General features: G+C 34.1%; 1 protein-coding gene across 3 annotated transcripts in view; it reads left to right on the top strand.

Moving 5' to 3' along the window:
* LOC128988064 (uncharacterized) overlaps positions 1–12,833 on the top strand; it is a 44,513-nt gene that overhangs the window by 14,270 nt on the left and 17,410 nt on the right. For all 3 annotated transcript variants that reach the window (XM_054409251.1, XM_054409252.1, XM_054409250.1), the window contains 2 exons: positions 5,432–5,495; positions 9,349–9,427. In XM_054409251.1, coding sequence (XP_054265226.1) covers positions 5,432–5,495; positions 9,349–9,427 — 143 coding nt within the window. The remainder of the gene's footprint in view (positions 1–5,431; positions 5,496–9,348; positions 9,428–12,833) is intronic.

Here is a 12,833-nt window from a genome sequence, read left to right as displayed (position 1 = left end):
TCAATCCCAGACCACTTCCAAACATTGTTGGGTAGTAAGTACTTCATTTTGACAAGGTGGTCATTTCCGGCCGCCATCTTGGATCCGCTTGATTGGATGCAAAATATTTTTGTCAAATGTAAAGGTGGGGTTGTGACCCATCATTTCGAACTAAATTTTTACCCTGATTACAATGCCACAAACCGTTTTTAAAAATCTTGATTCATTCTAAAGTTATGAGGGCTTTTTAAAACTTTATTTTTAGCCCATTTTAACATTATGCAATTACAAACTAAGACCATAATCACAAAATAGTGCTAGATAAAGATAAGTATACACTACCAGTAATTGTCGACCTATTTTCACTTGGTTATGACTGATGTATTTTTTTCGGCCGCCATCTTGGATCCGCCATTTTGAAATGTGATAAATTATTTTAAATATGAAGGGGGTATTGTGACCCATCATTTCGAACTAATTTTTTAATCTGAACTTAATTCCGTGATCCGTTTTTCATTTTCATTTTTCGATTTTGAAATATTGACATTTTTAACAAAAAAAATGCAATATTTCATAAATAAAACTTGATAACAAAAAATAGATTGCGGAATTGAGTCAAAATGATGGGTCACAACACCCCCTTTATATTTAAAATAATTTATCACATTTCAAAATTGTGGATCCAAGATGGCGGCCGAAAAAAATACATCAGTCATAACCTAAAACCTAGTCCTAAAACACTGGTGCACGGTCTTTTTAGTGGTTGTCAATTTGATACAACCCAGACTCTCCTGTTCCCGACCTGGATGATGCCTAGTTATTAAATTGCATTTTTAGTTACACAATATTGTACTTGCAATCAATTTAAATCTATATTTATAAAAGAGGAAGTTTGTATATATATATATATGTGTGTGTGTGTGTGTGTTTGAACGTTATGGACTCCGAAACCGCTCGACTAGTGATGTAAAATACCTGGGTATTTAAAACTCGGGGTAAATACCCATAATCCAGAAATACCCGGGTATTTCTGGGTATTTATGAAATCGATTGAAATTAATTCATATTTACCACTAAATATCTTATTGTTATCATTACATGATAAATTAGGATAGTCTATAACACCTTTTACAGTAACTTGAAGCTTTGCTAGTACCTTTTATTGAATGATTTAGCACTTTTTTGTTATAAAATCAAGACAACACCTCATCAGAGAAATAGTGAACCTAAACCTACTTCTATTGTTATTAAATTATGATAGTTAAAATTTGTATTGTGTAAATGGCTTGGATGGAAGGCTAGACAGACCCAAAGCCTGATTGACATAGGCAGAATGGCAGAATACTGAAAGTACAGTAGACTCCCTCTCATCCGGACTCCTCGGGACCGAGGCTAGTCCGGATAACGGGTTTTCCGGTTAAACCGATGTCCCCAAAAATTTTTTGTATCACAAGTTTATGAAATTAGTTTTTTTTTATACCATTGATACCAACAGATATTATTAAATCCTGCCATCCTACAGATTGAATTTTAATTATTTTCTTAAGTTGTTTACACATAGGCTACTACTATGTTAAATTTTCCTGTTTTTCTAAATAATAACTATTACTTTACAAATTATTTTTCTTCACTTTCAATAAAATAAATTCATCCATCTATCATTGAAATCATTAAAAAAAAAAAAAAAAATTATAAGTAGCCAGGACCAGTGCAACCATGCGACCAGGGTATTTATGCTTTATGCTAAGACCTGGGTATTTATGGCGATTATACCGAGAAGTAAAATGCTAGTAGTGTCCATATGAAATTTTGTTTAACACATTTTATTATCATTTTACTATCCTTACAGGGTAATAATTGCAAAAAAACATCTCAATCTTCTCTAACTTTAATACAAATTATAAATACCCAGTTTTTGGGTATTTACCCGGGCCTGGGGTAAATACCCAGGTAAATACCCAATTTATATTTACCTACCCACTGGGTATTTACCCGGCCCACATCACTACGCTCGACAGATTGTAATAAAACTTTCAGGCATTATTAAGCATTATTCAAGGATGGTTAGTGTGAAGTCTGGTGCAGATCCGTCAAAAGGGCTCTGCCCCAGTGGCTCTGGAGTTTCCCATGTTAACCTTATGAGTACTCATATTTAAATAGAATTAAAGAATCTTAACAGCTGTTTCAACTAAACAATTTGCTTCTGTGATTATCAATAGCATTAAAAGGTTACAAAATGTACCAACAGGGTGCAGCACTATTGCTTGTCTAAATGTTTAGCATCATTACCCATATTTATATTTATAAAAGAGGCAGTTTGTTTAATAAATAATTGTTGATAGTGTGTGAATAAGGAGTTTTAATTTTTAAGTGCGTAATTCATTAACTTATTGACTTTCTTTTTTCTAAAATGTTTATAAAAACCTATTGTATTTGTATGGTTTATTTCCCAAAAAATAATGTCTGGAAAACAAAAGTAGACAGTTAATATTTTAACTTAATACTTTTAGTGATCAGAGGAGATGAAGCGTGTTTATTTACTTCACTCTCATTTATCATCACCTTACACATATACACACACTAATAACTGTGTACGAAGCAATTGTTAAAAATGTGCGGAACTGGGACCACTTCTCAATCTTATTCTATACGACAGTGTCAGGAATAATTACCTCATTTCCAGGGAATACTTCTATTAAATGTATAAGCTGTTTACCTTTGGTAGGTTGTAGCTTGACAACTATTCAAATTTGTTTTTGAGGTTTATCGGAATAGTGTGAATTATATGTCAAGTTTGGTGATGAACATAATCCCGTGAAAAGACTCAAATTGACACAATCCCTGGATCGATTTTGTTAAATCATGTGTCTTTGGAAGGCATAAACTCTTTGAGTTGCTTTTTCGTTTGATGTGTATTTTATAGCGGTAAGTTTAATAGTATTAAAGTTATAAAGCGATAAAATCGGGCCATTCATTTTAAAACACCTGGTATATTTGATCTTTTACATAAGTCTTTAATTAGGGTTCCTGTGCTAAGAGAGTTTATTGAAAAATGATATTTTACTGGGCACATCAAGGCATTTCATTCAAGTTTGCGGTTGATAGGTGTGCGGCTTACGATTTTCTCAAAAGTTCATAATCCTTATTTAGCCTAATAATATAGTATTTAATATTTCAAAAACATTACAAGTGGGTGTTACCGAAAATATATTTTTTTTCTGGTGGCAACGAGTTTCTAAAGTTAAAATTTATATTTATAAATCATCAAAAGTTACGAATTCCCTAATTCCAATATTTTGTAGATCTTGTAATTTCATTTTGTACTTGTAATTTATTTTTGTATAATCATGTCTGTGTCTGTGTCAAAACTAACACCCTTTGTACCATGGTAGCCATAATAAGGCTGTTATAATAACGATCACAAAAATAGCAAATGAAAATCCACAAATCTTAATAGAAATAGTACGATTAAGATCATAAACGTTAACAAATCATGCCACTGGTTCAAAGTAAACATGATTTTTTTGATACTTAAATTGTTTTAGCTTAGTTTCAAGTATTTTATACTTTTCCTAGGAATCAAGTTGAAGATATTAACGACATAGAATACAATGTAAGACTAAATTACTTACGTAATTCCCGTCACAGCTCAATAAAATATGTCTATTCAGGACATGTTTCGGTGTTAAAACACCATCGTCAGCTTCAGGTACATAGTGTAGAGTTGATCAGTTGTTAACATCGTCAACAGCTCGTGTTAACAGCTTGGAAATTCTACACACTTGCAGAAAAGGGAAAAAGATGTACACTCTAGAGGAGTATGAAATATACAAAAGTTTTAACAACGTTAACACCCGTGAGACTACATTTAACGAAAAACTGCAGTTCAGTTCCTACACCATTTTTAATTCACTCATCAATAACTCCGTCCATCTTACAACAGCTGATCCTTGCCCAATATCTCTCTTTCTCTCTCACACAACTGATAAGCATAAGCTGGTCTAGTCTGTCCCTTGCTACCTGTGCGGTCGGTCATCTTTGTTAGAACAGGCCTGTTTTTTAAATGTTTAATTGTTTTATGTATTTATTCGTGTCCGTACTGTGTTTATCTTCTGACGATGTTAACAACTGATCAACTCTACACTATGTACCTGAAGCTGACGATGGTGTTTTAACACTGAAACATGTCCTGAATAGACATATTTTATTGAACTGTGACGGGAATTACGTAAGTAATTTAGTCTTACATTATGTCCAACAGCTCAGGGGCTACACACATGGATTTAAATTGTATAGAATACAATATTATATTATTATCTATGACTTAATCTTAATTTTGATTTATTCCTCCCGACATTTTATTCGTTTATTGACATTAAATCCAATTGTAAAATTGTTGGTTTGGTACAATTATAATACCGGTTTGGTAAAATATGTAAACAAATCGTTAAACTAATGAGCATTAAGTGAGAAAGACAAAGTGATAGGCGTGGGCAACGAGCTAGGGTATAGGCACGTGAAGACAGAGAACTGGCAACAGCGCACGCGAGAAGCAAGGGGGACAAACACACTGCTCAAGCGCTACAACGCATTAGTGGCATCCTGTCCACACACTGTTGATATATACCGAATTGCGGCAAGGTGCCACTATTAAAAACTAGAGTGTTTGATGTTAAAATGGAATGTTCTTTATAAATATCAATATACACAAGATTTTGCCACCTTCCTTAATCCACTGGTGGTCGCAGTTTGAAAGATGCCACCATTTCGTGTTTGCGAGTATTCGGCAAAGATATGTGTGTGTGTGTGTGCGTGTCTGTATGTGCGGATCTGTACAGAGCTACCGATTTTGATGACATTTGGTATGCAGGTACTAATTCATAATATCTCCAGGTATTTTTCATTTTTATGAAATTTCTATTTTTGATGGTGATTTTTCCATAAAAACCCATAAAATAGCGGAAAAATCGAATGCTATCAAAAATGGCCAGAAACAATTTTAATATAATTGTAGTATGCTATAGCCCTTTAAACCCTTCTGAACGAAATTTTACAGATCCCATTCCCGTAAAAATTACGGTTCAAAAGTTATTGTAACTTGTGTGTTATTTTCCCATAATAAAAAATCTGATTTTAGAAAAAAAGCCGGTTTTGGTACAAATTAGTATGTTATGGTCCTTTAAATTCTGAACAAAATGTTACAAATCCCATTCCAGTTAACATTTTGGTTCAAAAGTTATTGTAACTTGTGTTATTTTCCCATAAAAAAACTCATAAATTCATACTTACTCCCACCGCTTACCCATGTTAAAGGTTGTTGACAAGATAATGGGAGAAAGTATATGTCAGATTGCTAATATTGTTTATTATATAATGTGCCATTTTTTTCTCCATCTCAAAATACTTAGCCTACAAGAATAGTATTTCATGTAGAACTTATTCTCTGTTTTAGGACCGTCAAGTGAGAATTTTAATTGACGAATTGAGGATTAAATTAAAAGGATTGCAAGAAAAAGGTTAGTAAGTTAGGCTTATTACTGAATTTTCTAATATATTATGTCATACTAGATAGAGTGCATTGGGGTAAGTGCATCAACGGGGCAAGTGTAATAGTCGGCCATATGGTTTTTATAAGATGTCATAAAAATTTAAACTTATTGTAAAAGTATAGGTTTGTTTCGTTAGGTATTAAGTTGATATAGTGTATTCTTTATTATTCTATAGTATTTCAGTTATAAGTTTTCAGACCCTATATTTTACCTTCAAAACCAAGCTTGTCACTTTTTTTGTTAAATCATTACTACTTTTTCAAAAATTTTATTTTAATATGGGATTTAAAGTGTAGGGATTAAGCCATTATAATAAAAAAAAAAAACTTCTTGATCAGCATTGTACGTGTTATTAAATTTACGGGAAGTAAATAAAAGAAACGTCTTATAACAGGCGAATGTTCGCCTATTGGGTCTGATGATGATTGGAGTGTCCAATCGAAATCGATCACCACTTACCATCTTTTTTGTGTATTTACCGTCTTGTGATTAACAGTATAAGCGTAAATATATGTTTAAGTGTTATAAGACGTTTCTTTTATTTACTTTCCGTAATAAAAAAATATAATAATAACCATAAATCTGTAATGTTTTAGTTGGATGCATATTTCAAAAAAATATTTTAATATGGGATTTAAAGTGTAGGGATTAAGCCATTCTTTAATAAAAAAATATAATAAAAACCATAAATCTGTAATGTTTTAGCTGGATGCATATATTACACTTGCCCCACACAATATAGGCTCTTGGGGCTTAAACCCCTTGGGCTAAATTTTTTTCATTATTATAAAAAAGAAAAAGAACTAGGTAAGTATTTCCATTATATCACTTTAATTTTAACAACTTATTACCTATCATCTTATACCTATTGCCTGAATGTAAAGTTCTACAACGACAAAATTTTACAATTTTGAGTCTCTGAGAGAGTTTGGCCCAATTCCTATTATTATAAACATTTTGAACTTAAATTGATTTTGGGGCATTCGGGAAGTTGAGTTGCATTTCATAAAATATCTCAATAAGTATAAGTGCGAGAGAGTTAATTTGAAAAGAACGTGAAAGAGGGCAAGACAGAGATCACCACACTTGCCCCAATAGCAACTAAATAAGGTAAGGAATTTAATAATGGACAAGTGTGACAGCTGGTAGACCTTTTTTACTTTATTGCAAATGTTCTTAATTATAAAGACTAGAGGTCGTCCAGTGGTTTAAAAATCAACCAAAATAAAACACATACAAATGAGTCTTTGTTCATCAAAAAATTGACTTAACCGCTGAAGGCTAGGACATGTGTGGTCAGTAGCAATTTTATCAATGTGATCAGGTAAGTAACTTGATTGAGTCCGTCTCACAAGTAGGTGTAGGGCTGATGCTCGTTCCTTATAAGTAAGATATGGTTCAGTAATCTTATCTTTCTTCTTTTGGCAACTATGCATGAACCTTGATATCCATCCTATACAAGATTGTAGTTTGGTGAACTGTGAATGTTTTCCAACTAAGGCAGTGAACTCATTCTTTGTCTCTTTGGCGGCAACAAGGGCGAAACTCAAGCAGTGACTCGTTGGGTGTTAGAGCAGGTTTAGGTTGACTCGGCCAAGACATTGGTTCCTCCATGAGCCAATTAGGTCCAATCCACCATAGTGAATTTCTTAAGATTTCATGAGATAGTAGCCCTCTTGAGGCGTAATCAGCAGGATTGGTATCTGTCGGTACAAGCAGCTGTTTAGTAAGTGATTCAATCGTTTTGTCTATTACGATTTTGTTAGTGTACATTATACTATCGATATAAGCTATGATCAATTAACATAAGCTATGTATCGATTATACATACTTTCGATACATGCGATTGTTTACATTCAAAATTTATAACTCAGTTAACAACAGCCGATTTTTACTCCCTAGGGGCTAAAAAAGATTTTTACTCCCTAGAGAGTAAAAAAATGCTACTTTTGACCCGCAACGCATGCATTAAAACAGCAGTTTTTGCTGCAGTATGATAAAAAAAAGCATTTTTAGTCCCTGAGATGTAAAAATCAGCTGTTGTAAAAATTTTGATTAATTTTGATTGTAAATTTTGATTGGGGTAATCGCATGGATTGAAATAATTCATAGATTGGTTTTAGCTTAGTGTTGCATTCTTGTCAATAGTTCGACATAAATTTATGGTATAATGGACAGTAACACAATTGTAATAGTCTAAATGATTGAATCACTTACTAAAACAGCAGGTCATTTATTCATGCTTATATATTATTCATTTTCTTTCTTTTAATAACAATAATCATAAAAATAATTTTATAATCATTATTTTTATGACAATAATTCAAAATAATTTATTAAATGAGGCTAGCAGCATATTATACACGAATGTAGAAACATAACCTGATTTGAGTTCCCGCCAAATGCTAAGCGAAAGGAGCGCAAGCGCGCTGCTATCTCGCGGCGATCTAACAGACTACTACACCGAGTTCCCGCTGCAATGGGTTGCAAAAAACATACATTTTCTTAAACCATATCACATGTACAGTTTACGTTCGGACCTTCTTGAAACAAAAATTTTATTCGATAATTAATTGTTGCAGAGGGTTTGCTTTTTTTGAATTTTAAATGTTCCTTTCAAAAAACCTCAATTAAATTGGAAACTTAAACAAGCGTATTTTTGCCATAAGTATTTAAATATTTCTTAAATTCAAAAAATAAAAAGTAAACCCCCTGTAGAATTGCACTCTCTTTCCAATGACACATCAAACGTATGTTAAAAAATAACGGCGCTATAAGTTATGGTTCAAAAGATTGAATTGTTCTTATGGAACATCAATCGAATATGGCCGACTGTGACTGCCCACTCTTAAAACCCAATAAACATTAAATACTTTTTTTATTAACAACCAACAGTAAAATAAATTAAACTACCTACTAATAATTAACATAAACATGAATATTAGATTAATTAGAACATTTAGTGGTCAATATTTCTTTAGTAAATAATATTTATATGAAACTGAATCGTACCTCATTCCAGTTATAGTATTTAAGATGCCCTTTGGAGTTCAGAATACAATATTTACTTGTTTCATTACTGTTATTGGTGGTGTGTGTGCTCTATTGTTACAAACTTGTGTGGAAACAGTGTTAAAACAATAATAATGATACAAAAAAGTCAGCAGTTTTAAAAATAAACTGCCAAAATCTTCAATTTAAAAACTTTTGAATATTGAAACTTGGTGATCAATCTCTAAACCAAAGGTTTTCCAAAGTTTTGTTGGTTTTGAGATTTGAGATTCAGTTTTGACACGCCACTAGTGAGAACAATATACTTGCAATTCAACAACAGTTAATGGAATTAAAAGGCAAACAAAAAAAGTCTTACAAAATACAAATTATTGGCCTAGGACTCAAAGGGTTAAACCTAGGGCTATCATTGTAATAGAAGGTTATTCAAGTGTTTTTCGATGATAAAATAGTTTTGTATTTTTAGTTTATGCAAAATACAGTTGTAATCATATCTCTAAGTGTCTTTAGTGTTGATTTTTCTAGTAGATAGGTACCATAATGTATTTTATAAAACAATTACTTGAATCGGAGATTTGAATTGAATTATATAAACCAATGAAAAGCAAAAATAACTTTGTTTACAATAGGTTTTTTCATCCTTGGTAATATTAAATTTTGGACTGTCTTTGGAATCCTGGAATAACTGTCTTTTCATTTTCTTTCCATACTGTATACCCTAAATAGAGTAGTAGTTGTACTTCTGTATTTGTCACTTGTTTTTTTTCTTTGGGTCTTTATTTTTACACTTATATGGTTTCTTTTACAGGGCAGTTTCCTAAATCTGATAAAGTACCTAAATCAATTTGGGGTGAAAATTCTCAATCTCTTCAAGAAGAAGGTTTCAGGTAATTTTTTTCACTTGTTTTTTAGTCCCACAAATGTCTACTGTCTCTATTCTTGTTTTTTGACCAATTACGCTAATACAATTTTTATTTAACAAAAACAAAGCTTGGTAAACATTACATATGAATCTAATTAATATGAATTTTACTGACGGGAATGGGACGGTGGTCCTGTAATCCAGCTACTAGGTCACGAATTGTGGATATTTATAGAGGTGCACTGTGAATGTGTCCACCGACGGGGAAAACCGGGAATTATGCGTGAATTTCGTATTTTACCGGGAATTTCAAATTGCCGCGGTCGCGCATGAAATTGACGTTTCCACGACCGCAGGAGACGATGATGATGTCCAAACTGCCGTGGGATTTGTTAGTGATTTTGCCGCAATCGCGCATGACGATAATGAGGTATACGTGACCGCAGGAAACGACGATGACGCTTCCATGTCCGCGGGAGACAACAATGACGTTTCCATGGCCGTGGGAGACGACAATGACGTTTCCGTGACTGCGGGAGACGACGATGACGTTTCCGTGACCGCGGGAGACGACGATAACATTTCAGTGACCACGGGAGACGACAATGACATTTCCGTGACCGCGGGAGATGACGATGACATTTCCGTGAGCGCGGGAGACGACGATGACGTTTCCGTGACCGCGGGAGATGACTATGAGATGACCGTGCCACCTTGGCACCTGAGATATCACTTTTGATAGCCTAGCTCAGTGGAGAAGGGCGTGAGTGGTGGGGGAAATCCGTAGCTTATCCAAGTCTGGATTACTGATAGCAGGTCACCCTTGAATTGTTACCAAGTTGGTCGGGATTTGCTCGAGAGAGGGCGCCACCTTGTTGTTAGGATGGATCAGTTGCAGGACTCCCAACAAGGAATTTTTTCCTGCCCTAAGGTATCATCAAGTAAGCCCGCTACCATGCACTCAAAAGTTTAATCTGACTTTTCAAAAACTAGGCCTTAAGCACTTTGATGAGCAGTATACCTTTAAATTATTTAACCACCCAAACTCATAAACAAAACAAACAATCAACTAAATTTTGATCCATTTCAGGCTTTTTATAAATTATTTTGTAGTTGACAACTCAGTAATCAATCAGATTCAAAATTATCTAGACAATAACCTGCGGTACTACTAGGTTAAACACAAATAAAGACCATATGTTGAATTGTATACACTTGTATTGCCTATTTCTCTTCCAAAGCTAAGATCTTAAATACTACAAGTGAAGGAGAGCAATTAGGATAGTGATAAATAGCTCACTTAGTGAGATTCATGCAAATAACTTACTTAATTAAATACTGGCCAGTTCTTTTAAATACCAAATCAAGTCCGTAGGAGCACTCCAATAGGAACTTAATTGAAATATAATAACTTATTCTAAAAATATAACAAACACATACCCTCATGCATAAATATAAATACACCTAATAGCTAGCTTCAATTCAGGAGTTAAACAAGACAATAAATATTTCTATCTCAGAGCTCAGAACTGGATATAATTAGTCATTCACTGCAAATCCTTATCTTGCCAGAGTCCAAGGTCACAGGTTCCACTTTATAGTGACCGATGCCGCCCGGCCGTCCGGGGTGATTCAAAGGGTGTGAAAATGAAAGTCTACTCACCGAATAGAAGCACCGATAACGGCACACAAAGGCCGTATTGTCCATACGGTCCACAACCGGATATCAGAGCACAAGTGTGACCCGCGCGTAATGTCCTCTGGGTGCAAACAACGGTGCTGACACCCGCAATGGTCCAACAGTCCTGCAGACGATAACACTCGTGGGTCAGCAAGGTCACCAGTCAATGCCAAGACGCAGGTCCAGGGAAAAAGCCCTTAAAACAAAATCACTCCAGAATAGTTTTTACTCCAACAATATGAATTAAATAGGCTACCAATAGTATATACAGTTCCACACAATACCCTATTCGTATTTCTAATCCAGTCGCAGCATAAGCATTAATGACACTTTAGTAATCAGTTTTTATCTGAATACATTATTAATAGTTTACAAAACACTCTTGCTCAGTTTCTAATGAGAACCTAGTGCACAATGATAAATACCGTACTTTAAAGCAGGGTGTCTAGTAGTCGGGAAAGTCGGGAATTAGTATTGAATTTCAAAATGGTCTTGAAAAGTCGGGATTTAGTCTTAAATTTGATTTCAAAGTCGGGAATTTTCATGATTTTGCCGCGATCGTCGTCTTGCGTTTACGTAACCGCAAAAGCCAATGATGATGATGTCTACACGGCCTCGAGAAATGTTCACGATTTTGCCGCAATAGTGGACGACGACGATGACGTTTCCGAAACCGCGGGAGATGACGATGACGTTTCCGAAACCGCGGGAGGTGACGATGACCTCTTGAAAAGTCTGGAATTTGTCTTGAATTTTATAATGGAAATAAACTAGACACCCTGTTAAAGTGAATAACCAATGTTAGGGTGTAACATGTAGTCAATAACTCAATAGGCTAGGTATCAGTAAGAATGACAGTTGTTACTCTAGCTTTGACTGAAATTACTTATTACAAATCTAATAATATTTTTTTTTATTTTTTATTTTTTTTTATGTTCACAAATAATATTTACACCTCAACCTCATATTTACATTATATACAAAATAGCTATCCACAATCAGTTCAATGACTACGTTACATCTTGCTTTATTATAATGTTAGCAGAACAAAAAGGTTTAGTACATTTTGTCCCTTTGTTTGCCTTTTGTTTTGTGTAGTCAGTTTTGCAAGATTAATTATTCTAGCACGGTTAAAATAGCAATATAAATATCATGGCAACAACATGCATAAAGTTCATTATAATATTTACATTAAAATAACTAACTAATATTTCATTTTTTGTTTGTTAACCTTAGCACTTTTACAGTTAGATATTTTTACACAACTAAGGTTCTAAACTAATTATTTCTGCTATACTTAGTGTAAAACCATTAATTAGTAACTCATTGTTATTAATTCAATGTTTGCTCACATGTTCTACATGTCGTGAACAATCTCATTCTATGCCCAAGGCTTAGTTTAGTTTTTAAATACTTCAATATTTAATTATTAGGCCAAATTAGCTGTACTACTCATGAAACTTAAGTATAAAATTTTTATGACAGTAGCGGCTCACCTTAGCCAAATTCCAATTTAGGCTCACAAAAATCCAGCGATGCTGAAGGGCTTGATGTCGGTTACGGCTCTCTACCTAAAGTCTCGTGCACGCTCTCGTCTCTCTTTCTCTCTACTACTTAATGTAACAGACTCTCTACTTCCAATGTCGACTGGACAACGCTTGACGGTCAAAGGTTATGTAGCTTCCTTATCGCTCACGGTAGCCATGGCTGAGCCTCAAATCAACGGTTACAGCTGGGGTTCAACTCTGAC

The sequence above is a fragment of the Macrosteles quadrilineatus genome, unplaced genomic scaffold (assembly GCF_028750875.1).
Source record: "Macrosteles quadrilineatus isolate MER2022 unplaced genomic scaffold, UCM_ALF_1.0 Scaffold_2__2_contigs__length_208266976, whole genome shotgun sequence".
NCBI classification, from domain to species: domain Eukaryota; kingdom Metazoa; phylum Arthropoda; class Insecta; order Hemiptera; family Cicadellidae; genus Macrosteles; species Macrosteles quadrilineatus.
This window is presented reverse-complemented; position numbering and strand designations above follow the sequence as displayed.